The sequence below is a fragment of the Gopherus evgoodei genome, chromosome 10, assembly GCF_007399415.2.
Source record: "Gopherus evgoodei ecotype Sinaloan lineage chromosome 10, rGopEvg1_v1.p, whole genome shotgun sequence".
Classification (NCBI taxonomy): Eukaryota; Metazoa; Chordata; order Testudines; family Testudinidae; genus Gopherus; species Gopherus evgoodei.
This window is the reverse complement of record NC_044331.1, coordinates 29484308-29508104: the sequence shown is the minus strand read 5'-3', so window position 1 is coordinate 29508104 and position 23797 is coordinate 29484308. Positions and strand designations below refer to the sequence as shown.

At 43.1% G+C, this 23797-nt stretch overlaps 1 protein-coding gene across 1 annotated transcript in view; it reads left to right on the top strand.

Moving 5' to 3' along the window:
* The window catches only part of THSD4 (thrombospondin type 1 domain containing 4), a 658049-nt gene that overhangs the window by 21083 nt on the left and 613169 nt on the right, over nucleotides 1-23797 (top strand). The window contains exon 2 of the mRNA XM_030578300.1: nucleotides 19756-19865. Coding sequence (XP_030434160.1) covers nucleotides 19837-19865 — 29 coding nt within the window. The 5' untranslated portion in view covers nucleotides 19756-19836. The remainder of the gene's footprint in view (nucleotides 1-19755; nucleotides 19866-23797) is intronic.

Genomic DNA, 23797 nt, shown 5'->3' with positions numbered 1-23797 from the left:
AACGTGTGATAAAACATTTGTCACTAAAACTTGTGTTGAAAAGGATTTAATGAGTTATTTTGGGATCTGTGCCCATACTAATTTCCATTGGAGAAAGCACAGGAAGCCAGTGTTCTGTAATGCGGCACTCCATTGAGTCACAATGGGGTGCTCATTGTACTGTGCCGCAGACTACAGAACCTCTGTGCATTGCTCTGGCAGTCTCAACATATTGGAGCAGGATATTTATTTGGCCATGGCCCAGTGCTATCCATCTGTAAACATAATTTTATGTCTATACGTAGATATGCCAATAATCCAACACTGAATTGTCTTGATTGTAACTGTACTGAGGAAGAATTTTTAATTTCCTTGTTTAATAAATGACCCTTGTGTCTAAGCCGTATTAAATTCTCATTCAAATGTTTAATCCAACTCACAGAATTTTGTAAGAGAATTTCACAGATAATTCTTTTTATGGGCCTGATTCTTATCCCTTTTTCATCAGTATAAACTGGAGAGAATTCTGCTGAAGCTTATGAAGTTCCAGCAGTTTAAGTGACTTAGAATTGGGCCCCATAGGTTTTTATATCAATTTCTATAGAACCCTATGTGATACCTAGAGATCTCTATTGGGTTAATTTCTGTTTCATTCTATAGGACTTTCCTGTAGAAAAATGGGAATCTTTAGTTACTGTTTCACTGGCACCCCATGGAGCTGAGCATCCAACTCCCATTTAATTTCTTCCTTTGAAAATCCCCAGCTGGAAAGGGCAGGGTTTCAACATCACTGGACATTCTTCTGTTTTTCCACAGAGCAGGAGTAGCTCCTTACACTGCCTTGTCAGTGTCCACCAGCCCTGATTTAGGGATGAGAGGGCTCATCATTCTTCATGCCGGATTTCTCCTGGGTTTTTCTGAGACAGTCCTCAATGGAGGGCCAGTTTTAGTGGCTACATGACATGGATGCCTACTAGGAACTAAAACACTTCACCAAATAATGACTTGCGGTCACCACCAACTTGGGCAGCATTCAAAAATCTAACCTACAGACACATGGCTCTCTTCCCGAGTCCCCTGAACCTCCTTGGCCTCTGCTTACTGCTACTGCTGCTGCCTTACTCCCAGATTGTGAGAACTGATGATTGGGCCCTCGGAAGTATAATCAAGGCAACTTGGGCAGTCTGAACTAGTACATACAGTTTGGTTAAAATATGAAAATACAGCTTGCCTCCTGCCCCCCCTCCTTAATGAGAGCTTCTGTCTGGCAGCAGGAAGCTGCATTTTCATATTTTAACCAAACTGTAAAAAGAGAGAAACTGTCTTTGTCCTTATCTTTTGACTGGATATATCTGGTGTTGCTGCTCCTGAAAATTAGCTGATGGTGGTGCAAACATATGTTGTACTTGAATTTCCAGGTACACATGCCGCCAGTTAATTAGTTAGGTTTTTCTAATAAGATGGCTCAAATTTTTAAAGAGGCTGGTGGGCCTTTGGTTCTCATCCCAAATACACATTTGGTAATTTAGCCTAGCTCCTCTGAGAACTAGCATCCACCCAGGGCCGGCTCTAGCAATTTCGCCACCCCAAGCACAGTGGCACGCTGCGGGGGGCGCTCTGCCTCTCGCCAGTCCCGCGGCTCCGGTGGACCTACCGCAGGCATTTCTGCGGAGGGTCCGCTGGTCTGCGGCTCCAGTGGAGCTGCCGCAGGCATGTCTGCAGGAGGTCCACTGGAGCCGCGGGACCAGGGGACCCTCCACAGGCACGACTGCGGCAGGTCCACCGGAGCCGCCTGCCGCCCTCCCAGTAACCGGCAGAGCTTCCCCTGCAGCGTGCCACCCCAAGCACGCGCTTGGCACGCTATGGCCTGGAGCCGCCCCTGCATCCACCTCATGAGAGAAACAGACATTATTAATTGCTGTTGGTAAACCCATCTTCTAGGGGAGGCCCTGACTAAGCTAGCACAAAGGCTGGAAGACCTTTATAGTTCTAGGAGGCTTTGTCTTCCTTTGTTTGCATCTCACAGCACCAAATGAGTGCAGGGAAAGGCATTGGTAAGCTTAGAAACAGTTAGTAGCTGTGGTTGTAGAACTGCTCCAGCTAGAACCAGCACAGCAAAGCATTGCTTTGTGTTAAAAACAGCAATGTTTCTGCCATTAGGATGCATAGGGACTTTCCCTATTTATAAAAATGGGGGGAAATCAAAGTAAAATCCATCTGCCTTCATCCTAGTCTGTGTCATTCACCTCGGTCACTTCACAGCCTGGTATTTCCATCTTCTGGAGAAGGGGCATGTGTGACCTTTCTTCTGGTGTTATCTGGACCAGTGATCCGCTAGATCACTCCAATCCTCGACTCTGGGAGCCAGCGTTACCCTGCTCCACTGTGAGAACCCCCCACTCCTGGGTTGTTCCCGCACAGCCTCTAGCACAGGGGTCGGCAAGCTTTCAGAAGTGGTGTGCCGAGTCTTCATTTTTTCACTCTAATTTAAGGTTTTGTGTGCCAGTGATACATTTTAATGTTTTTAGAAGGTCTCTCTCTATAAGTCTATAAACTATTGTTGTATGTAAAGTAAAAAAGTTTTTTAAAATGTTTAAGAAGCTTCATTTACAATTAAATTAAAATGCAGATCTTATCAGTTTAGTGCAGTTGTTCTTACCTGGGGTGCATATGCCCCCTGGGGCAGGGCTGGTGCAAGGATATTTTGTGCCCTAGGCGAAACTTTCACCTTGTGGCCTCCCCCCCTCCCCCTGCACATCGGTTCATTGAAGGGCAAATCCCAATGAGCCTTTATAGACCCCAGGGGCCAGCCTTGCTCCCCAGACCAGGTTTCTCCCCCTTCCTGCCCCCTGAACTCCCCTGGAGGGTGCACAGTCCCCCTGCGAGCCCTCCCCACCCCACCCCACCCAGGTGGCCCCCGCCCCAAGTCCACTCACTGGCTTTGCCGGGCTTGGGCTGCTGCAGCAGCTTGGCAGGGAGGAGCTGCCTTCTGGAGGCACCAGAGAGCCAGAGCATCCCACTTGCAGCAGCAGCAAGCCCCAGCCATGGAGGAGCCGGTGCGTTGCAGGGGGGCAGCAGCCTTGCAAAGGCAGCAGCACCGCTAGCGGAGAGCAGCTGCACCCCCTGCCCAGGCTCTGCCCGGCACCCCCCGGGGGCACCTGCAGGCTGCAGTGGATGTATGTGGGCACTAGCCCCCATGCGCCCTCCCCGGCTCCCGCCTCGCCTAGAGTTACCATATTTCAACAATCAAAAAAGAGAGGAGAGCCCTGCCCTAGCCCCACCCTCATCCACTCCTTCCTACTTTCCACCCCAATTACCCCCGTCAGAACCCCCAACCCCACCCTGCTCCTTGTCCCCTGACTGCCCCCTCCTGAGACCCTCCCCCACCCTAACTGCCCCTCTAGGACCCTACCTGTCCCTTGACTGCCCCACCCTTATGCACACCTCTGCCCCCAGACAGACCCCCGTGGACTCCCAAGGCCCCATCCAACCACTCCCCGCCTCCTGACAGGAGCCCCAGAACTCCCGACCCATCCAACCCTCCCTCTGCTCCCTGACTGCCCCCTGGGACTTCCCTTACCATGCCGGTCAAACACTGGCTCCACATGGAGGCAAAAGTCCATGTGGAGTGCTGAGGCAGTGGGGTGGGGAAGCTGCAGGAGGGGCAGCAGCGGTGGTGGCTCACACTTCTGGGAGCCGCAGAGCCCGAGCATGGTGAAGGGGGAGCCGGGAGGCATGCCTGCCTGGGCTGCGGGAAGGTGCCCCCCCTGCAGAGGATGCATGCGGGCGGCAGTCCCCGTGCATCCCCTGGCTCTCCCATCGCCGCGCTCAGGCTCTGCAGCTCCCGGGAGTGTGAGCCACCGCCCCTCCCAGAGCAGGCTCAGGGCCCTGCGCCCCATTGGTTCACACTCCCGGGAGCTGCAGAATCCGAGCACGGTAAGGGGGGTGCCAGGGGGCGCACCTGCCATCTGGTGTGGGGTCCCGGCCGCTGGCCCCTCTCAGCCTGCTGCTGGCCTGGGGTTCCATTCACTCAGCTGGCAGTGGGCTGAGCGGGGCTGGCGGCCGGGACCTTGGCTGGCAGCTACGTGCCAGGCAAAATCGGCTCGTGTGCCAAAGGTGGAAACCTACGAACCTTCTGTCGTAGCTGATTCTCCACTCTAGAGTGCAGAAGGTGGGGGCCTGCCAGGATTCTAAACATTAATACTGGCCACTCCAGGCTTGTATTAAACTCCCAAGGTTACAGGTTCTCTCTGACCTTGAATGGGTAGATGCTGCCACCACCCAAATGCAAACCCCTTGGAACCCAGGAAGGCACACTTGGGAATTCCTTCCTGTGGGATACCTTCAAGCCCTTTCACCCCCCCTCCAGGGAAGAGCTGAGAAAGAAAACAAAAGAAATTAGCTGTTTTCCCCAGCTAATTAAACATATGTGCACACCTCATCACATCCTGTTCTAAGGTAAATTTTATTAAAAACAAAAAGAAAGAAAATACATCTGGAACTTAGGCTTTTTCTAGATTTTAAAAAGCCCACTTACAAAAACATCAAGAATAACCTTCTTGAGGTCCAGCTTAAAGGTTTCAAGCAAAGCAAAAAGCATTTGAGGTGAGCACAGAGGAATCCACACGCTAATAAGAAATAAACAGAAATAAACCTAATAGCATCTTTCTAAATATTTTCCTTATTTATGAGTAGGTTTTAGGTATGATCTGATGATTCCATACCTGACCAAAAACTTTTTACAACATAGTCCCAGCCATGCCTCTGCATTGTCCCCTCTCTCTGGAGAACAACAACAGAACAGACAAATGGAAGTTTTTCTCAATTTTAAAAAGTTCTAGCCTTTCTATTGGCTCTTTTGGTCAGGTGCCCACTCCTTCTCTTTTACCTGTAGACATTTTAACCCTTAACAGGTAAAGCAAGGGGAGAACAGCTACTAAGACGGATTTTTATAGCTAACTGGCTGGCTGGGTGTCCATAAAAGGGAGCAACAATGCTCAGGAGGCATCAAGAGCCTTCTGAAGACACCTGACATGACAAACTTTGCATTGGATACCACACAATCATATTATAAGGACAGACATGGGGGTGCTGGGTGTTCCCCTGAGATACAGTATGTATTTGAGTGAGTCTGCACTCCAGTGGGGTCTCCAGACTAGCTGCAGTAGGACTTCAGCGAGGGTATCTGCATTTTACAGCTTGGCAACTGCTGCTTTAAATCTTAGTCTGCTGTCTTTAAATAATTATCTGACACCACTCCATAATTTCCCACTACTGTGAACATTTAAATACTTAAAAATTATCTATTTTTTTATTTTAACATTGATATCTGTTGAAATTATAAAAACATAAAAAATGAATTCAACCAGGCCTAATTATACTAATCTGTAGGGTTGTGGAGGAAAGACCCTGGAATGAGAAATCTCTGGTGTAATAATAAAGCAGATCAGGTAAGGGGTACGTTCTGGTTAGGTGTAAGGGATAAGGCTCACAGCATGGTGTCTGGCTTAGGTGATCAGGAGTGAAGTTAACTATGAAGGCCAATATAGCAATTAGAAACTTTCCTTACAATAAATTCTCTCTCAAAGACAGTTTCTGGGGCCCAGTTCTCCTACCGCGGGATATGGGTAATTCTCACTGATGTCATCCAGATCTGGGCAAATCAGCCCCTCCTGCCCCCCCCAAACTACTGTGGTTGGAAGACAAAGTGGATTCTGGAAACTGTGGAGAAGGGGAGAGACAGAGGGAGGTTAGTAGAAAATATGATGATTAATAGAAACTGAGCAGGAATGGAGTCCACCAATACTGTCAGAAACCTAGCTGAAAACTCGCTTGGCTTTGGGAGAGACCAGACTCTCAGTTTTCAGTGATTAAGTGCAGGTATCAATCGGTGTTTCATTTATGACTTCACCATGAGGAGGTTTTGATCCATGCCATGATTTGATTGAGGATCAGTGTCTAGGTGGTTTGGGAGTCCTGTGGCCCGAAAGAATACTGCTGACAAATATAATGGTCAGATGTTCAGCCCTAGCCACTGACCTTGCACACTCATTTTTGCATATAAAGCTGTCTGCAGTCTCAGATGTGAACGTATGCCCATTTTTAGTCATACAAATAGCTATTGTGCGGGACATGTTGGGATGCACTGCTACTGATGCTGTGTATGTGTACATCAGCTGCATGCACAAAACGGGATTCCCTAAATCTCAGGTTTGCTGAAAATCTGTCCCTAAATGTCTGGGGAACTTTTAATTTTGGAAGCATTGTGTGATTTAGATAATTTACATTTTAAAAAAAAGCCAGTGGTTTGCAGTATGCAGAGTAATGAGTATTCATTTGACTGGACCCAGGGTTTTGTTTTCAAAGGTGGGTACCTTCTTAGAATGGCTAGGTTCTACAGAGGCTGATCTTGGGCAATAGCGAATGGGTATTTACACCTTGATTTTAAAAAGTTGTAACAGAGCTTGAGAAGGTTGTTTGAGTAGTGACTGTGTGATGGGACACCTAGATAAGTGACTCCCAAACATGTTTGGTTAGTGCCCCCATTTTGTGATGCACTGTTGCTTGTAGGAAGCTTACATTCTGCTGTAATTGCCTGATCTAACTTGTCTTTCTAGAGACCCGATCCTCCTCTGACTTGTTAGTTTTAGTTTAGTTTATCTGCATTGACTGAAGTAAAGTTACTCCTGATTTACACCACAGTACTTAGAGGTTTGGGGTTTTTTTTATTCATTTTGTTTTTTTTATTCTCCTCACTACCTCTCCTCCCATTCTCTCAGTTCTTTATCCCATCTTTTCTCCCCTACTTTCCTCCTCTGCCCCTCCTCCTCCATCTTCCGCCATGCCCTCTGAAGGTGTCCTGTAGGATCAGGACTGCAGAATGCATGCATGCTCTCTCTGGCATTCTGCTCCTCCTTGCAAGAATCAAGGAGCATAAGATAATAGTGCAGATTGCCAAATTAAATTAGAAAGAACAATGTCTACAGTCTTGGTTAATAGAGTGCATCTGTTAGCCTGTTTACTTTTCATTAAATCTTTGGAGTGAAAACAATTTGACCATGTGGAGCTCCTTCAGTTTCCTTGCACCTGTGCAGTGAATGTATCCATGTTAGATGGCATTGCATCAAGAGAGAGCTGCTTTTACAGGGAATGTCACTCATGCTGATGATCAGAGAAAAACATAATGGGTTCTTGTTTAACTGAGTGGCTCCTTAACAGAGAACTCAATCAAAAATGACTTATGGCAATTTAATATTTATTAAGACTTGTCAAGTAATATCACTCATTTCTCAGCTTTAGGTAACAGTTGAAGATTGACTGAGTAATAAAGCTCAGATGGGCAGACTGGACAGCATCTTTCAGTATGCTCAAGTGTCAGTAAAGTCATTGATGATCTCTTCTCTTCTCTCTCTCTCTTTCTTCCCCCCCACCCCCCATTCCCCAAGCTACCAGATTTACATAAGACGTGGAGACAGTGGAAAAATGTATGAACAGCGGCCATTCAGGAGTTGTCTGATACGCAGAGAGGGTGAAGTTGGTTGAAAGAGCAGAGAATTGGTCTATAGAGAGTTGTGGCTGCAATACAGGATGGGGAGCCAGAAACTCCTGTGTTCTAATCCCATTTCTGATAGTGACTCTGTCAAATGATATACGTGGATGAACTTTCTGCTTCAGTTCCCACTGCCCCTCCCCAAATATTAACCTACCTCACAGGGGTGGTTTGAGGATTAATTAAGGAGCTAGATTTTCCCTGACACTTCAGCAACCCCACTAAAATCAATAGAGTTGCAAAGGTGAAACTGAAGAGGTGAGGGGCTAATGTAAGAGTGGGTTAGAAGTTTGTTTTTTATCGGTAAGCATCAGCAGACATTGATTTCCCCTTATGCACAAACCAATGAAAACATATTTCCATCAATAATCATGGAAATGTACAGATAGGCAAAGTTTTTTTTAAAAATGCTGCTTGAAAATTTTAGTTTGATTTAAGAATATTTACTTTGTATATTTTCATATGCAATGTTGACAATTTGTGTTTTAACAGTTATAAATCTTTAACTTTTTGAATCTCAGCATCCTCTGTCATTAAATAACAGTGTGAGCTCCCCGTTAATTTCCTGCAACTCTGAACATTTAAATACATAAAACTGAAAAAATGCTTAAATCCCATAATTTTACATACCTGGTAATTTAAATTGATAAAAACAAAAAATTCTTAAAAAATAAACGTTGATATAACCAATTGAAATGATTAAAAAAAATCGAATCCTGCAAAGCCTGCATAAGAGGTGTCATAGAAGTGAAGAGAAGCTTATTGTCCAATAGGAAGCTAGGAACCTAGACACTTAAAACTTTTTCTTTTCTCTGAGCGACATCTTTGAGGATAAAGGTGTAGGATAGGAAATATCATCAAGTATACCATAAGCATCTAAGACACGTATGACTGAAAGAGTTCCTAGAGGCACATGCATCATAGGCTACAAAGGAACAAGAAGCAGTGGTCTCAAGTTGCAGTGGGGGAAGTCTAGATTGGATATTAGGGAAACAATTTCACTAGGAGGGTGGTGAAGCACTGGAAGGGGTAACCTAGGGAGGTAGTGGAATCTCCATCCTTAGAGGTTTTTAAGGCCTGGCTTGACAAAGCCCCAACTGGGATGATTTAATTGGGGTTGATCCTGCTTTGAGCAGGGGATTGGACTAGATGACCTCCTGAGGTCTCTTCCAACCCTATTCTTCTATGGTTTAATAGATTTGTATCATATCCTCCCCCTTAGTTGTCTCTCTTCCAAGCTGAAAAGTCCCAGTCTTATTAATCTCTACTCATATGGAAGCTGTTCTATATCCCAAATTATTTTTGTTGCCCTTTTCTGTACCTTTTCCAATTCCAATATGACTTTTTTTAAGAAAGGGCAACCACATCTGCATGTAGTATTCAAGACGGGAGTGTACCATGGATTTATATAGAGGCAATGTGATATTTTCTATCCACAATGACTCCAAGATATATCTTGAGTGGTAACAACTAATTTAGACCCCATCATTTTATATGTATAGTTGGGATGTTTTCCAATGTGCATTACTTTGCATTTATTAACACTGAATTTCATCTGCCATTTTGTTGCCCAGTCACCCAGGTTTGTGAGAATCCACATTATTGTAAAAATATAATACTGCACATTAGGATGTGTTGGAGGAATTTTAAGAAGAAGGGAGGTTCAATACCGGGAAAGTTGTCCCCCTTTTTTTTATTTTTATTTTTTATTTTTATCCTAATCATTTACGAGCATTACAATATAAATTATTCATTTTAGATGTAATGGCCAGATCTGAGTCGACTTAAACTGGAACACTCCACTGAAGTCAGTGGAATAGTGCAGATGTATGCGAACTGAAATGGACCTATGGCACTGCTGAGGATGTGGCTCAGTAAGTAGGGTGAATGGCCAGGTGTTTGAGTCATCCAGACTGAATTTGGTAGTAGGTATGTTGCATTTCAAAATCTATTACATCTGCACCAAAGAGAAAAGGAAACGTTACATCCCAAAACAGGTTTAGCTTTAGCTTTCTCTCTATTTGCAGATGATGTTTGATGGGCCATTCTTGACTCTCAAAGCCTATGGCCTGATAGAAAATTCTAGGCAGAGGATACTAGAAGTGGCTCAGCGTATCTTTTTGTGGGAAAGTGAAAAATCAGCTGGGTTTGTAGAGCTAAGATATTTTTATTAATAAATGTTGAGAAAAGACGTGTGTGTAAGTGTAAAAAGTAAAATCCTTTTCTGTTTTTGGCATGTAACATCATTTGGTAGCTTTCCAATCTGAAAATAAACAAGAAAAGCAATCCATCAATTTCCATGAGCTACCTGTGGTCCACTGCTGAAAGGAGTGGGTTCAGGCCAGTGATCTTAGTTTCAGCTGTAGCAATGGATCTGTAAAACCTTGACAGTAATACAGTTATAAGTTGGGAAACTTTTGCCAAGTGTCATAGGTAATAGCCATCCCCAAAGCATTTCCTTTCTGAACATCAGCACCAGTGTGATCACTTGTGTAATGGTAGAGGCAAACTGCTGTATGTGGTGATAAACTTTTCAATTGTCTCTGACTTCAAAGAGAAATCTTATCTTGTGAAAACACTCTTCATCTAGCAAGTGGTGAAAGGAGAGAATAAGATAAAGACCATTTTCTGTAAGTTATGTATCTGTACTGAGCAGTAGATGAGATTAGTATGGATCAAAGAAAGTTATGGGTGTGGGAAATTTCTTATATAGCCACTCATTTTTTGTATATTATACCACTTCTAGGACTACAATCAGACCTGTTGTCTCCGTCATCTCCTTGCAGTAACATCAGGGCTTCATTTTATACAACACTGATTTTTTCTTAAATGCTCTGAAATGCAGCCTCTCCTGTATTTTAAAAGGTTTTTTTATTATTTGATTTTCACCCAAGAAATCTATTAGGAAATTGCAGGGAAAACACAACCTATTTTAATGCCTTTCCCACTGAGCAATGCACCAGTTAGAGGAGACTGTCTTCCCTCTATCCTGTCCAGAGCATTTGACATAGAACCTCCTCATCACGAAGGATCTCAAAGTGGCTTATAAACTGAAGATGTTCAACACAAATCCCCACAGGATTTCCCAGTCTTTACTTGTTGTGGAATGTTCCACTGCAGCAAAAGAGGTTCCTCCCAAGTACAACAAAAATTAATCTTTTATATTCAAGTGTCTTGATTAGTAGAGACTGACGCATAATGTGTTTACATTGCTGTAGTTGGTAGCCTCCCTCAAAGTCATAAGCAACCTCTCATCATGATGAAGCTGTCAGAATAACTCCCCTTTCCTCCTCAGCTCTCCCCACATCCAAGTGTAATGGAATACCATGCTCTTAAGTGCCCAAACAGCGTAATATTTTCCTCATGCAGTTTGTTACTGAAAATTAGAGGCCTGCAACGGAGAGGAGTATGCAGTTTTCTCTACCTGACGCTTCTAGAGTACAGGAGTTGAGGGTGGGGAGAATACAGTATTCTTGCACACTTTCAGATGGCCATGTGATCACCAAATTTCTTGGTCCAGAGCCTGGTCTGTGCTACAGCCACTTTGCAATGCTGATGCAAAGCAGCTCCGAAGATGGTGTGGCTGACCATGAGACAATCTTTATAGTGTAGGGGCTGTTCCACTGATGAAGAGTTAGTGTAATGACTCCTACACTGTCTCCCTTCTTGCAGCAATTGCAGGAGATATAGCTGAGATAAGAGGCATGGCAGGGGCATGTTTATACCCACTTGTACCCAGCTGCTGTATTAGCATCTCGGGGCCATTGGCTTATGCCGAGGGAACAGTCTAGCATGCTGGGCCAGAATAGGGGGAGGACAAAGGAGGCTAAAAGCCGCCTCTGCATTCTGTGACGAGATAACTGGCTCTGTGGATGAGGGGAAAGCAGTAGACATGTTACTCCTTGACTTTAGCAAAGCTTTTGATATGGTCTCCCACAGTATACTTGCCAGCAAGTTAAAGAAGTATGGGCTGGATGAATAGACTATAGGTGGATAGAAAGCTGGCAAGATCATCGGGCTCAACAGGTAATGATCAATAGCTCCATGTCTAGCTGGCAGCCAGTATCAAGCGAAGTGCCCTAAGGGTCGGTCCTGGGGCCGGTTTTATTCAATATCTTCATTAATGATCTGGAGGATGGCGTGGACTGCACCCTGAGCAAGTTTGCAGATGACACTAAACTGAGAGGAGTGGTAGATACGCTGGAGGGTAGGGATAGGATACAGAGGGACTTAGACAAATTAGATAATTGGGCCAAATTAATCTGATGAGGTTCAACAAGGACAAGGGCAGAGTCCTGCACTTAGGACAGAAGAATCCCATGCACTGCTGTGGACTAGGGACCAAATGGCTAGGCAGCAGTTCTTCAGAAAAGGACTTAGGGGTTACAATGGATGAGAAGTTGCATATGAGTCAATAGTGTGCCCTTGTTGCCAAGAAGGCTAACAGCATTTTGGGTTGTATAAGTAGGGGCATTGCCAGCAAATCGAGGGATGTGATCATTCCCCTCTATTCGGCATTGGTGAGGCCTCATCTGAAGTACTGTGATTAGGGGCTGGAGCACATGACTTATGAGGAGAGGCTGATGGAACTGGATTGTTTAATCTGCAGAGGAGAAGAATGAGGGGGGATTTGATAGCTACTTTCAACTACCTGAAAGGGGGGTCCAAAGAGGATGGATATAGATAGTTGACAGAACAAGGAGTAATGGTCTCAAGTTGCAGTAGGGGAGGTTTAGGTTGGATATTAGGAAAAACTTTTTCACTAGGAGGGTGGTGAAGCACTGAGGGTTACCTAAGAAGGTGGTGGAATCTCCTTCCTTAGAGGTTTTTAAGGTCAGGCTTGACAAAGCCCTGGCTGGGATGATTTAGTTGGGGATTGATCCTGCTTTGAGCAGGGGCTTGGACTAGATCTCCTGAGGTCCCTTCCAGCCCTGATATTCTATGATTCTCCCTCCTGAATTGTGCTGTGTGCTTACCTGCTGCAGCTGGGCTATTATTTTCCACCCAGTTCAGATTACCTGCTGGAACAGACTTTTTTCCTTCATATCAGAAGGACATGGCAGGACGGATTACTTCAGATAGATCACTCTCTTATTTTTTTTAATAGGACTCTTCTAAAAAAAAACCCCATTGTTTGGATTCCATTGACCCACTTTGTTGTTTGGGGACTCCAAAAGCTGTTAGAAAGGAGCAATGCTTGGAATTCAGTGGGCTTCTTTCCATAGATCTAACTGCATGTTGGAGAGTCTTTAATACCTTCAGGCATTAAATTAAGATAATCTTTTTTTGCTGCTTGTTTTTTCAGAGTACACTGTTGTAACTCCATACAAGTGCATGTTTCTATACAAAGGACTAGAATCAATAACCAGAAAAAGAAACTTGGGTTGTTTTTTTTTTCTTAAAAAAGACTTCCTGAGGAAGCCTTTGTGAAGTCTCTATATATTGAGAGCTCTCTAGCTCTACTCAGTTTTATACTGGTAGTAAGTGACCTGACTGCAGAGGAATTACTCTTTTTATACTCTTGGGTGAGAGAGAACTGGACTTCTGGTGTAACTCACAGCTTTCTTCTTCATTGTAGCCAATTATCCATGGTATCTTCATAAATTGACTCGATACAGTTGGTACATTATATAAACTTCTCCTTTTATCTGGGATGCTTTTATTATGAAATACTTTAGATCCTAAGCACTTCAGAATGGAATACTTTGCAATACCATGCTCTCTTTCTTTGCAGACTGTATGGCTATGAATTGCCGTTGCTCAGTTTGGTAAAGCAAGAGTCTTTCCAATAACTTTTCATAATGGCTTTGTCTGGGATAGTTTCATTATTAGAATCAAAGTCGTTGCATGAAGGATCAACTTATGGGTTGCCCAGTGATGCTTTTGTGGTAAATTATTTCCCCATCTCTTTCATATCGAGAACATTTTTACAATATAATGCAACATTTCACAATAGCACAAGGGTTTTAAATATAACACATAGCTTGTCTATCCTTTCTTGATCTGAGGTATTATTATTTGTCTGGTTTTATTCTGTCTCCAAGGTCTTTTGAAGTATGAGGGCTGTTTTAATAGGACATAATGCTCAGTTTACCTACTTCAGAGAAAATTGTGGAAAATGTTAAACTCTGACTATTGTTTCTTTATGAAAGGAGTACAGTAAAGCCAGGAAAAGATCAGTCATGTGACAAAGGCATAGCCAAGCCCTAATTTTGACCTTTACATAAGCTTTTCTAAGAAGGTTGCTGTGGAGGACAACACAGACCGATTCAAACACCTATTAACGTTAATCAGAACTAAGACTGCTAGGCAAAAGTTGTTGAACTGGAGATGAGATTGTAAGTAAGTGCATATTAGCATTGTAAGAAAACCTCCAGAACTGTAGCTACTAAAAAACAAATGTTAAGATATTCTGACTTTCTAACTTTTTTTTTTTTTTTTAAGATTAAAGGGACACTATCAATCTGAAATCTAGTCAATTTCTAAAGATATGTTGGGAGTAGTTTCAGGTAGGACACTTTTCCCTGCCAATTCTGGGGGCTTCATAATTGCATTTCTGTGTGATTCATCTCAGACTTTTTTGACAAAAAAAAATTCTCCTCTTACTGAATAAGCCAAACATGCAAAATTTGAACATGAGCAATATATATGACCCAATAAAAGTCATTTAGAGAAGTGGAAGGGGGAACAAACATAAGCTTAAAATGCAAAGCTTGTTACAACCTTGACCATGGAGAGAGATGCATTTTCCTGTTTTATGAGAAGATTCCGTTCACTTTAGTGTTTTCAGAGCAACCCTATCGTCATTTTGGGAACTGGGTATCAACTTAACCTACCCTCCTCAGGACTTGTGGGTTTATAAATCTAAAACCTTCCTAATCAACTTGATACTGATATCATCCTGGTGGGTTTCCTCCTCACCTGATATCAATTAATTCAATCTCTGCTCATGATTCATGTCAGAATAATACATTTATCATGTAATCATCAACCCTATCATTTCATCTACTAAATCCACATTTCAACAATTAGCATATTTATGGAGTTGGAAAAGCTCTTCAATGGATTTTAGAGGCATATCATCATCTTCAAGTACAAATACATGTTCAGTATAACCTTCTCTCCGATTCCCATAGTGATGACTCAAAGGGTAGTGTAAGTTTAAATGAACTGACGAATGAACCGAAAACAATTCGTAAGAGAGCTACATCAATACTAAGGGACTTGGTTATTCCCAGTACAGTGAGACTGCCTCCTGTACAAGCCTTGTTTTAGATGATCACTTTAAAATCTGTCCAGAGGTTCCAGAAGCATTTTGTTTGACCTGAGTTGGGCAGCTGCTTTCTAGAATGATTTTTATAAGGGAGATTTTACTTTGTAATATTTATTTATGCCAAACAGAATTTTGTCTCCCCCAAATATGTTGGGCGGGGCAACCAGTTTAATACAGGTATTAGTAATATTTCTACTTCTCTTGTTCCAGGGCTTAATCCCTATCCTATAGGGATCCACTACATCATGAAGAAGCCAAGGGAAACTGCCTCCCAACAAACAGGGCCTTTGCACTGTCATGTGGCGCTGATTCCTCTTACAGGAAACCATTAGCTTAGGCTAGATCTGTTGAAAATTTTGACTGTAGTCATTCCTTTGCATTTTACAAGGTAAATGCTTGAGCTCTGATAATTTCTGCAGTAAAATGTATTTGCTCCACATGGCTAATGCAAGAATATGCTTTAACAATGGCAATCTGCAGCACAACACAACCTCATTTTCACATGACAGTGTTTATGAATTTTGTAGGAATTAGATCCCTGTCATCCAGATTTCAGAGATGAGTTTGGTTTTTTTAATTAATAAACAGTTTGAGTTACTGTCTATTCAAGTCCCCATGCAACCAACAGCAAAAATTCAGTGTCCCACAGCGTATATCGGATGTGCAGGGTATATACAAATTATCCAGCTTGATAAAGTTGCTGTAGTATACACTGCTTTTTGAGAGTGTTGTTAATGTAGTGCACTGGAGGTGATCCAAAGGACACGTACTGTGTATAGATTAATAGAGAGGAGCAACTAACAGGTAGACCATACTTTACTGACATGTCTGTCATTTTATTCAGACTATCTATGCTTTGAGGGATATTTGATTTTTCTTTTTAAAAGACAAATCTTGCTGAGTGTTATTTGCTATTGAACTTTCCTAAAGTTAAAAGGAGAGATTATAAATGACTAGAAAATACTTTTTAAAAGCCACTCAAGTTTCATAGCTACTTCAAATAGCCATTGTCAGTAGCTGGCAAGATACCCAATCCTACCAGAAAGATAAATATCAAGGGAAACGTAACTCGGCTTCCATATATTTAAGTCAACAAGATAAAATAGGTTACACAGCACATACCTATTCTGAGTTTATGTATAAATCTAGATGACAGAAGCTTCATGCTTCAGGTTAAAGTAGTTTTATGAACTTTCTTATTTCATATTTGTACACACAGATTAAAGAGGGAGGTTCTGTGTTTATAGCTAATATACAGATAATGGCAAACGACAGGATATAGGAAAATGTACAGATTGAAAGAGTGACTAAGTTTGCATGGGAGTTCATGAAAGTGAAATGCCATCTATTCACAATAAACAAAAGGTACAATCACTTGCAAAATTCCATGTGAGAGGTCCCATGAGATTTAAAAGATATCTAATAAATTAGCTTTCTGCATATTTTCAAATCTTGTCTTAGGAGGAACTCTTTTAAACTTACTTATCCTTATGAATATTGTGTTTTTTAACACTCTGTTGACTCCCCAGAATAGCTTCCGCTTTTCTTAACTTCCTGAGACCCTTCAGATCTCTCCAAGTGATTATGATGACTTAGTACTCTGGAGTACCAGATACTTTATGTAACTTTGATATGTGGTGCCAGGGCTCTATTAGTTTCTGTACAAAAGTATATTCTGTCCTGGATGGCTACTGTTCTCAGTCCCTGCCTTTTAGAGCAGTGGTTCTCAACCAGGGGTATGCATACACCTGGGAGTATGTAGAGGTCTTTCGGGGGTACATCAACTCATCTAGATATTTGCCTAGTTTTACAGCAGGCTACATAAAAATCACTAGCAAGGTCAGGACAAACTAAAATTTCATACGGACTATGACTTGTTTATACTGTGCTATATAGTATACACTGAAAAGTACAATATTTATATTCCAATTGATTTAGTTTACAATTATGGTAAAAATCAGAAAGTAAGCAATTTTTCAGTAATAGTGTGCAGTGACACTTTTTTATTTTTATGTCTGATTTTGTAAGCAAGTAGTTTTGTGAGGTGAAACTCGGGGTAGACAAGACAAATCAGATTTCTGCAAGGGGTAGAGTAGTCTGGAAAGGTTGAGAATCATTGTTTTAGGGCATTTCATTTGCAGCTATTGTATAATGCTCTGCTTTCTGATTCATTGATTAAGAAAAACCATGAAGAGGAGACTTTTTGGTGGTGGTTAAAAAAATCACACAATAGATCTTTCTTAATACATTCAGATTTGTCTTTGGCAATCTCCTGGATTATATGGGATGTGCAGCTTGTCCCATTACCTATAAACAATCCATATTTCTGGTATAGGGCACCTAACTATATCCATTTTAAAAAAGTTCTCATAAACCTTGTCTTTCTCTAGCCGGCTTTTAGTTGTCTGTCTGGTTGACAGAAGTTACTAGATCTTTATCTTTGAGCAGCAATGCTCTAATGCAGGGGTTCTCAAACTAGGGGTTGGGGCCCCTCAGGGAGTCACAAGGTTATTACGTGCGGGGATCATGAGCTGTCAGCCTCCACCCCAAACCCTGCTTTGCCTCCAGCATTTATAATGGTGTTAAATATATTTAAAAGTTTTTTTTAAAATGTATAAGGGGGGTTACACTCAGAGGCTTGCTATGTGAAAGGGGTCACCAGTACAAAAGTTTGAGAACCACTGCTCTAATGTTTCTGTTCACCGCATTGCATTTCAATACATAGCTACTTGTAAATGGCAAAACGCAGACAGGGCTTGATCCAGCTCTGAGATGCATAGATATAGATTCAATCCTAACATGAAATTAAATTTAGAACTATACTGTGCTCCTCTGAAGCAGATTTTCTAGATTCTCACAAACCTGCTGCCCCTGGGTATAATTTTTGGTGGTGCCCAAATGGGTCCAAGTCCTGTGTCCCCACACCTGCCTTGTGGGGGTGTGTATGGTGGGAGGGGGATGAGGACTCTGGCTGGGGGCGCAGGCTTTGGGGTGGGGCTGGGGATGAGGTGTTTGGGTTGTGGGAGGGGCTCAGGCTAGAGCAGAGGATTGAGGTGTGGGGGTGAGGGCTGTAGGGTGGGGCCGGGGATGAGGGTTTCATGGTGCAGGAGGGGGCTAAGGTTGGGGTGAGGGGGGTGAGGGCTCTGGCTGGGGGTGCGGGCTCTGGGATGGGGTAGGGCAGGAGATGAGGGGTTTGGGGTGTAGGCAGGCTGTCCCAGGGCTGGGGCCAGAGAGGAGGACTCCACAGTCCCCCAGCCCTGTCCCTGAGGGGAGCTCTGAGGGAGAGGGCCCCCTCTTCCCCCCCCCCCAGCATCACCCGGCACTGTCACTGTCACTACATGTATTCCTAGAGGCTAGACTCCTCTCAGGTCCAGGAAGCCCCTCACCTCCCCTATGGTGGGTGTTGGAGTGGAGGGGACTGTCATCACAGATGGCCTCCTCCCCCGCTGCAGCTTGTTTCCCCTCACCATAGCCTCATGGGGGATGGGGCTACCCCTTGCCCAGCATGGGGCAGGAGTGGTGGCTGCGGGCGGGGGGTGGTGGTGGGATCAGACGGTCGGACACTCTCACCCAAGCCCCAGCAGCTGCTCAGGTGAGGTCTAGACTCCATCTCCCAGAAGCCCCTCAGTGTCTCCTCCCGGTGGGTGCCAGGGGAGGGGAGGGCTGCCAATCATGTTTGCGCTTCTTTCCCTCCTCAGGAGCAACAGTTGCCTCAGCCTGCTGCCAGTGCCGCTCTTGTGTTGTAGGCAGGGACACTCTGGGGTCAGGGAGCGGCAGATGGGAGCTGTGGGACGCTACGGGGAAGGTGCCTGGGGGTGGCAGGCAGGGCCAGGGGAGAGACCTGGCTCCGAACATTGGTGGAGTTGGGCACCCGGGCCTTGAATATTCCTGGAGCCTGGGTACCGTGGGCCCATACAACTTGCCACCCTCGTCTCATTCATATTTCGAAATCCCACTTCTGCTACTGGACACCCAGTATGTTGACTGCAACTTTACCAGACAAAGAATCCACAGTGTCCCAACAATTCAGAACTTATGAACATGATATAATGGGCTAACAGAACTCATGTTTGTGTTTGCAAAACTAAAAGGCACAGATATAGAGCATTTTATAACTAGGAGAGGAAGGTCCAGTGGTTAAGGCACTGCCTTAGATCTGGATGATCCAGATCTCAATTCCTTGCTCTGCCACAGGCTTCTGGTGTGACTGTGGGCAAGTCACTTAGCCTTTCTGTGCCTCGATTTCCCCCATCTTTAATGTGGGGTTGATATCACTGCCCTACATCACAGGGGTGTTGTGAGGATATTTCTTTAAAAATCATGAGGCACTCTGATAACTATGATGATCAGGCCATAGAAATGCCTAAGATACCAGGACAGACTATGTGATGAATTCAGAGAGGATGTATTGGCTCTTGCATTTTGGCTGGACCACAGAGGAGTCTTATCTTCTGCAGTGTGCACTTGAATGCTTAGAAAAGATATTGGTACTAACATTTGGAAACCCTTTTAAAGAATCCTTGTCATATCCTAAAAAAAAAAATAAACGACCTAAGCCTGTGTGAGGCAGTTGTGAAATAATGGTATGGTGCTTGCTGGCGCACCAGTGGGGAACTGAAGCCACCAAAGTGCTGTAACAGAGGCATGAAATAAAAAGACAAGTACCTTTTTTAACACTAGTTATTTATATTTTGTTATTCAGACCAGTCCATTTGGCAGTCCATTCCTCAAGTCTCATTGACTACAGTGGGACTTAAATGTTTGCTCATATTTAAGCACATACTCAAGTGCTTTTGCTAAGTAGAGGTAGACCGTAAGTTTTGATCTGAATTGCTGCAAAGTCCAAAGGAGTTCAGCTACAGATGTTTGGTTGGGACCTATCTCTAGTTTCATTGGCATCCTGGAAACTATTGAATAAGTATTGACAAATATTTATTTTTCTCTATTTCTGTAGGATTTGTGTGTAATCTGCAATCTGGACTCTAACACACCGAAGGGCATTTGTTCACCCCAAAAGACTTCATAGTCAAGGATCATGGTAGACATTTTAATAGTATCTTTGAGGTAAGTTGTACAATAAATTTTTTTTTAATGATTTAATATGCTCTTGTCATAGTGCAATAAGAATTGATTGACTGTATATCTGTACACTTTACAAGCAAGTGTTGTTTTAACTATTTGGACCATTAGTAGTTTAATGCAAAGTCCAGTCTAAATGATCGAATGGTTAAGTGCATAGTTCACTTAGAACAATCAGGCAAGGACAATCTTTGAGAGGAGGGGAGAGGAGAATTGGAAAGTTCCCAATGTCTTGTTCCAGGAGGGCTTGTTTTCACCTTGTGTCAGTGTCCTAGCAGGATTTCTTGTAATTTGCAGATCTTTTTTACCATTTTTGGTGAGATCTAATGACTCCTATTTATAGTAAATGCCTTTTAAATAATTTTTGTTCTTAAACTTTGAATTGTATGCATTAAAGTTGAAAGTTGTATGTTGTTGGAATGATTGACTCACATGTTCATGACTGCTAGGCCATTGTGTGTTTTCTTTCATTTGTATGAAAATGGACTGGAAGTGACCCCTCAGGTCCAACCCTCTCTCTTCTGAATTTCAAATGCTAGGGTTTGGACCCAAATCCCCAGATCCAGACTTGCTTCTATCTTGAGCTTTCAGCTCGGATTTCACACTCCAATGGATCTTCTATATATTGCAGCCTATAACAGTGCTACCTTTTCTGTGGAGACTTCTCCCAGCCTCCCCTCACAAGACAGACCAAGAAGCCACCATGCTCAGGGAAGTCACTCACCATGGCTGCCAGAGGCACAGGATATGATACAGAGTGGCCCCACAGCTTATATCATGAGGAGACAACCATTCCCCATACCATAATCAATAATAGGGGAGAAACTCACTGAGGGGCATCCCCCCTTGGGTTTTCTATGGGGGAGGGGGGCCTTTTGGGATAGCTCAATGGTTTGAGCATTAGCCTGCTAAACCCAGGGTTGAGAGTTCAATCCTTGAGGGAGCCATTTAGGGATCTGGGGCAAAAATCTGTCTGGGGATTGGGCCTGCTTTGAGCAGGGGGTTGGACTAGATGACCCTCCTGAGGTCCCTTCCAACCCTGATATTCTATTAATTCTATGACAGTTCTCCCCAGATAAGAGCATTAGTGTCTTCAACAGGAAACCTCCCCCGAGACATTGATTTAAACAAAAGATGGCATTGCCACTATGGGGGAGTATTACTGTATTCTCTACCTAGTGTGAGATGGATGTTTTGGTTTGACAGTTTGATATATCCCTACATACATATATGTGCCTAATTTTGATGTGTGCTTGGTATTTTTTTGGCTTATTTATAACATCTGTAACAAATCTTCAGAGCAGGATAAACCTATTTTTGTAGTTTAGGGAACCTAGCACTAGTCAAGCATGATAAATAAAATTACCAACTCCAGAGAAGCGGCCAAAGTCAACTGAGTCAAAGTGAAATAACACAAAATTAAAAAAAAAAAATCACAACCCCTCAATCAACCCAGAGGCTTTCCTCAGGAAGGCTTAAGTATTCCTGCCAGATTTCCTATGTGCTTGAAACAGTAGGCTGATAACAAATATTTTTGGCAGACCCAAGCATATACACAGAGACAAACTATAAACTACCCTCATTGTCCCTGTGCACATGTTCACACACATGCTGAATTGTAATCCCCTTTTTAGAGACTGGTCAGGAAAAGCTTGGCACAGAATAATCACACACGTGCTAAGGAGTTCAATTTTGAAGTGGGAACTTTTAATCTGGTAAGTAATTTGCTTTGAAGATTATAGTCCTTGCTCACTTTAGAACTGCCACCCTCATGCAGGATTTTATTAAAATGTATTCATAGAAATGTGCTGCCCATTGACTGAGCCTGGCCTTTTGCTGTTCATGAAAGTTAGTTTCCCTATGCAAATGCTGAATTTCCTATTGTACCCTCTGAGGGAACAGGGAGAGTAGAAGCTAGACAGAGGGTGAAGACCTCTGAAAAAGTAAAGCGGGTATTCAACTGGAGCAAATCAGATGTTCCGAAACTATTCCGGGGATCATATAATATGAAGCTGCCCAGGGGTGTCTGTGATTTGTGTTCTAGCTAGGAGTTTGTCATATTTCTATTGAAACTTCATTGAAATGGGGCACTATGAAGGAGATCACCTGCCCATGGGAAAAAGCATATGTGGCTCCTGGATTACAGGACACATTTGGGAAAACAGCATGTTCCGTGGTTAGGGCACTAGACTGGGAGTAGGAAGATCTGAGTTCTGTTTCCAGTTTTGCCTTTTATCTGTTATATGACCTTGGGCAAATTATTTCCCCTCTTTATGCCTCTGTTTTCTCCCTCCATTTGTTTGGAAGTGCCCCCTCTTCAGGATGGGGATTGTCTCTTACTGTGTATGCAGAGGCTCTGGGTGCTAATAACAATAAAAGATGCAACATGGTTTTTAAAAGGGCTTTAAAATGTTCTTATTTAAAAACAAAGAAAACAAGACTGGCACTGCCTAATGATTTAGCTTTAGTTTTTATCCTTTTTCATGGTTATTGCTTTGTGCAAGAGGACTAGAACATGATAATGAGGTGGTGATAGGCACTATATAATATTATCCAATGGCCAGTTCCCCCACCCCCAGTATGTTAGTGAAGGCAAACAAATATCTTTCTAATGTAGAGAACTATTTTCTTGAGTTTTCTGTGTTTGTGGTAACGAAATGGCAAGTGCAGAAAAAGTATCTCTGTTTGATAGACCCCTGTGACAGTGTATATCAAGGCTTCTCTGCCCCTGTTGGAGCTGTCACTGCCTTGACACACCCTCTCGAAGGAGACGTATGACCTGGGAAAGAGGGGTAGTGAGTTTAGACCTCCAAACACTGCCTAGAGAAGTGACTCAAGCTTGATACTGGGGGAACCAGCAAGATTTGCACCTCTGTCAGTTAGAAGAGCCAGGAGGCAATCAGGACCTACCAGACAAGATAAGATGGCTTGCTTGCTTCTCCTAAGGAGGAGTGCTGGGTAGGGTTACCACCTTTTAAAATGCAAAAAACCTAGCATGCTCCCCAGAAGGCAAGCCCACCACAACTCCAACCAAAAGGAACTCCACACACCCACATCAACAGTCACTTTATAGTATCTAGAGAGAGAGCACCTATAGATAAGATTTATAACATCATTTTCTTACCTTGGTCGTGTTTCTCCAAGCTGCTTTGTTTGTTTCCATCTTCACTGAGATTCCTTTTCCCCTCCCAAACTTCATTGATTCTATATTTTTAAGTGTATACTTGAATGTGAACTTTCTGGAACTTTATACATAAAGAAAATCCGTTTAGTCTATTTCTTGAATTTATATTTGCTGTTTGAATTTGCCATTTGCAGCAATTTCTTATTTTTAATAGCAACATCGTAGCATTGTTAGCTGGACACAGAAACTTCTAACATTAGATATCCCAGTGTATTGTGATGATAATAATGAAAATCTTTAGAACCAGTTCAAAAAACCCTGGCAGATTAAATTCTGTTTCTGGCAATACATAAAAACAAACAAACAAAAAAAGGCCAAGCTGGTCAAATACCAGCCAGGTGGTAACCCTAGTGCTGGGTGAAGATGGGTCAGGAGAAGATTTCCTGGGACCTAACCCAGAATACTCAGGCCTGGGTCAGGACCTAACAACTCAACAGCAGTTTTGGTTTAAAGCTTGTGACACGTTGTTCATTTTTGTTGTGGAGTTTAAAAGCCTAGATGACTTTTTTAGTAGAATTTCTGTTAACTGTTTCAAGACTACGAAGCGATCACTGTATGAGATACCTTGCTCCTGATGAGATTTGTCAGCCCCCCTCTGAAAGTGTCTGAAACAATGTAGAATATTTTAAAGGATTGTGGAGAAGGGAGCTGTGAGTGGGAAATATAGTTGAATTCTGTCTGATCTGTTGGGCTTGTCTTCATGATGGGGTAATATGCCTTATGGGGTGATGAT